This window comes from Entamoeba histolytica, genomic scaffold (assembly GCF_000208925.1).
Source record: "Entamoeba histolytica HM-1:IMSS scf_1104750519013 genomic scaffold, whole genome shotgun sequence".
NCBI classification, from domain to species: domain Eukaryota; phylum Evosea; order Mastigamoebida; family Endamoebidae; genus Entamoeba; species Entamoeba histolytica.
The window spans coordinates 1-4,794 of NW_001915402.1; the positions used below are offsets into that span (position 1 = coordinate 1).

General features: G+C 25.7%; 1 protein-coding gene across 1 annotated transcript, besides 1 other annotated feature; it reads left to right on the forward strand.

The window, feature by feature from the left end:
- Nucleotides 1–1,054: 1,054 nt before the first annotated feature.
- On the forward strand, nt 1,055–2,350 carry EHI_179600 (cysteine protease, putative; the record flags this gene model as incomplete). Its single annotated transcript, XM_001914336.1, has 1 exon — nt 1,055–2,350. The coding sequence occupies one exon, from the start codon at nt 1,055–1,057 to the stop codon at nt 2,348–2,350; it is 1,296 nt and encodes a 431-aa protein (XP_001914371.1).
- A 93-nt stretch (nt 2,351–2,443) lies between these two features.
- Nucleotides 2,444–4,794: part of a repeat region that runs on past the window's edge.

The following is a 4,794-nucleotide window of genomic DNA, read 5'->3' on the forward strand; positions in this document are numbered from 1 at the left end:
ATGGATGCAAATTTTTTTGCATCTTTTTTCTTTTTTGTAAATTATTTAGATGCATTTTTTCTTTGCTAATTTTCTTGCCCATCTATAAAATATGGAATGTTTCATTGAATGTACAACATTAACAAGTATTAATATCATAACAATAGGTAGTAAAATACTATTAATACTAATTAAAATATGAATGAGATAATATAGTTGTTGTATATCATTAATATCAAATGATATACAAACAAGATTAAGAAATACTTGAAATGTTTTAATCAATATTCAAAAGAAAGAAATGAGAATAAAAAATAAGAATAAGAATGAAATTAAATAATTTTAATATTAATAAATTTATAAAACAATAATCGAAAACAAATTATATGATAAATAGAATTAAATGAAATAATAAATAATATAATTAAATATAAATATGAAATGATAATAAATGAATAACATAAAATAATTAATATTTTAAATTTGAAAATAAATATAACAATAGTTTCAACGTTATCAAAATAAATGATATAAATTTTAACGATAAAAATAAATAAAAAAGGGGTAAACATGAATAAGTAAATTTATTATATAATTAATTACAAAACAACTATCAAAAACAAACCAATACATACATATCAATAAATTATGAACAAATATTTTATATTTGAAATTATGAATGATGTTTAATTTAAATTAAGAATAAAAACATGAAAATATACCAATTATAATGTTAATGGAAAGTAAAAGAAAAGCGATAGGAAAATAAAAGTAATAGAAAGAATAAAAAAGAAAGAGGAATTTATTAAAAAGGGTAATAAAAATAAAATTTTTATTGTATAACAGCCATTTAGTGATAATAAACCAAGAAATAGGGTAAATAAATGATAGGATAAACATTTTTTTAAACATAATAATCAATACATATAGTAATTTATACAATAAAATAATTAAAAGAAAACATTGTTACAAATTGAAAAAACCATATTTTTGTGAGTTAAAAAAGAATAACATGATAGAATCATGAGAATGCTCTGATATAAAAAGGCAAACAAAGAACTTGAAAAATATAATTATGATAGGAGTTGTTTTAGTTTTGCTTGTATTAGGAAGTGAAGGAAATTCGTTTAATTTAAATGAAGATCCACTAAAGTTGTTTGAGCAATTTAAACAAGAATATAAAAAAGAGTATTTGACTGTTGCTGAAGAGTTAAGAAGAAAAGCTATCTTTATACAAAATGTTGAGATGATGAGAGAGCACAATGCAAAAGGAAGTTCTTATAGAATGGGAATTAATAAATTTGCAGATATGGAAAGCAATGAACTTCTTGCAACATCAAGTATAATCCAAAGTAATAGAAGAATGGGTGCAAAAAGAATTCAAGAAATGATTCGAATGGAAAAAGTATATTCAACAAAACAAACTCTTAAACAAGCTGTTCCAGATAATTATACATTATGTACTTCTGAAGCTGAATATAATTATTGTGGAACCAATAATATTGACCAAAATTTATGTGGTGGATGTTATGCAATTGCAACAGCACATCATTTATCAACAATCTATGCCTATTTAACTAAACAAGTTGATAATAATAAACCAAAACGAAAAATGTTATCTGCCCAACAATTGCTTGATTGTAATACCGAGTCATGGGGTGGATGTGGAGGAGGATTTGCTGAAGATGTTCTTGATTCTGTAGATGGAATTTATTATGCAGATGATTATCCATTTATTGACGCTGATAAAGATTGTGAAAATGTTACAGATTGTGCAAAATATAGACATGAATGTAAATCACTAGAAATCGATTATCCATTAAAATTTGCTACTAGTAATAAATTTACTCACTTTGCCAATAAAAATTGGGAAGAAATAAAAGAAATTATTTATAAATATCATGGATTTATTAGTGCAATGAAAGTTACTGATTCATTATTGAGATATGTAGGTGGTATTTATAAGTCTGAAAGTTGTACTGGAAAAATTACTGATCATATTGTTGTTGTTGATGGTTATGGAGAATGTGATGGACATAAATTCCTTTGGGTAAGAAGCTCTTGGGGAAATGATTGGGGAGTTGAGAATGGACATTTCAAAATTGATTGGAACACTCTTTGTGGTATTAATGGCGTTGATGAATATGACGATGGTTCTCAACTTCAAAATAATTTATATGTTGAAATGGAATTAGGAACTGGGGATACTGCTGAATATAATCCTAAAGATGGTGCTGGTGATGATAATAAAGATCCAATTGGATGCGTTATTGTTAGTCCATCTGGTGATCCATCCAATAGTCCTGAGGATAACAAAACAACAGGAGTTGTTATGGCTTTATTCGTCTTTTTAATGATTTTCTTCATCTAATTTTGGAGTCTTCTTTGAATTTTAATCGGTTTTTATAACAAAAAGTATTTTTTGATTAATTTAAATTAATTAAAAATATATCATATTTAAATATAACAAGCAATTAATTAAGTATTAATAGAATTAAATTCTATTGTTCCTGCCTCAGGGGAGACTAATAACAATGAGTCTTCTTCTAGCAATTTTATTGAGTATGTTTGGTTATGATTGAAGCAGTATTCCATGACATCCTTCATGTTTTTTATTACAAGGTTTTTAATTTCTTTCTCGATGTCGATCTCAATTTTTAATTCTTTAATTAATTTAATACTTTCTTTATTTATTAATTCATTTATTGAGATTACTACTGGAATTATTTTGACATCTTTTAACTTTTCTATTTTCATTAACCTATTCTTTAATTCCTTATACATATTTCTTTTCTTCATTTACACTCAAATAATATTGTGATCAGCCACAATAGTCATATCAAATAATAGACAAGTTTTATTCTTTTTATCTACTACATATATGTCTGGTCTTTTGTGATATTGTCATTCACTTTTAGGCATTATTTGTTTGTTCAATATCATAGTGATGTCTTTATATTGGAACATTGTTTCATATGGAGGTTTTTTATATTGTTTATTTCCTGTTTATTTTCTTATTAATCAATATTATAATGCCTATATTGTCATGTTTTTCTATTTGTGATTTTTATGATAAATACAAGATAGTAGAATGTGTTCTACTGTTGCTATCTTGTCTTTACAAAGTGTTTAGTATTTCAATCTTTCATTTTTCATTATTTTTGATTTTCTATACCCACAAAATATTACTCCATCTTGCATTTTAGTTAATTGTAGGAATGCATTCTTTTTAATATTGATTGACTTCCATGCTTTAACTGTAATAGTTTTATCTACTCATTTTGACTCGAACCATCTTCTAAAATGTCACTTATTTGATGACATATCCATTTTTTGATGTATTTGTCAATAATTTTTTTATTTCTACTACTTCTTTTTCTTTTTTCTTTTCTATCCCTTCATTTATTATTTCTTCTATTTTTGTTTCTGGGATTTTATGACCTAGGGCTTTTTGAATTCTATTCCATATTCATTTCTTACTGTACCATCTATCTAATATGTTATTTCTTATTTCACTTTCTCTGGTACAGTAGTACATTATTGTTCTTACTAATTCATTAACATATTCGTCCCTTATGTTTATTAATCATTCACCCATTTCTTCTATAATGACATACAACCTATCTTTGGAGTTTCACCAATGTATTTTGCCTTTCTTAAATATTTTCTTATCTCCAAATCAATTTTATCTAGGTTAGTGACTTTCCAATTTACAACTGATATTGAATATCTGAAGATAGGGATTACTTCAGTGTTTATTCTAGTAATATATCTTCTATTACTACTTTCATCACTGTTTATTTCTTCCATCTTCTGATTCATTTTTTCATTGATGGATTTACAATTGAAGGTGTCATCAATTTCATCGGACTGCCATATTCCTAAGTATTTATACAAGTCCTCACCTTCAATTAGGGGGATGTTTTGCATTCCATTTGGTATTTCCTTAATGTTTTTTAATACCAATCCTGACTTTTTCTCATTCATTTCCATCCCTATTCCACTTATTATATCATCAATTTCATTGTGGATTATTCCCATTTCTTCACTACTTTCTGTCATTATTCTCAAATCATCCATATATAAAGTGTGATTTGATTTTGTGAATTTCTTTTCAATGAATTGAGAAATCACATTCATCTGAATGATGAAGAGTAGATTTGATAATGAATCACTTTGTAAAATTCCTCTATTTAATTTAATACATCCTAGATATTCATTAAATTTATAGCCAATGAATATCTTCAATCTAGTCATTATACTTTCAATAATGTCAATGATGACAAACTCATAATTAAAATACTTTAATGATTCAATTACCCATTCGTGGTTTACTGTGTCATATGCTTTCTTAATGTCATAATATGACTCCACATATTTTGGGTATTTTTCTTCTTTCTGCTGCTTCATCATATAACTATTAATTATTCCTTCTTTAGCAGCTAAAGATTGCAACTTACATCCCAGTTGATTTTTACTAATTTTCAATGATTCATTATTCATGTTAAGTCTTCTGTGAATCTTTTCTTTAATATGGAGGTAAATACTTTCATAATTACATTTGTACAACTGATAAGACGATAATTAGTGACTTCATTCATATCAATTTGTGGATTAATAAAGTTCTTCCACTTATCATATCTAATGGGATGTTTTGAATGAAGTTCAACCATTCATTAAAGATATTGAGAATGATTTCTCTTGATGATGACATCCTTTTCCAATAATACCCATATATAGTGTCTATTCCTGGTGCTTTCCAGTTACTTATTCTCATTATACTTAAATTTAATTCATTTATTGTTATTATGACAT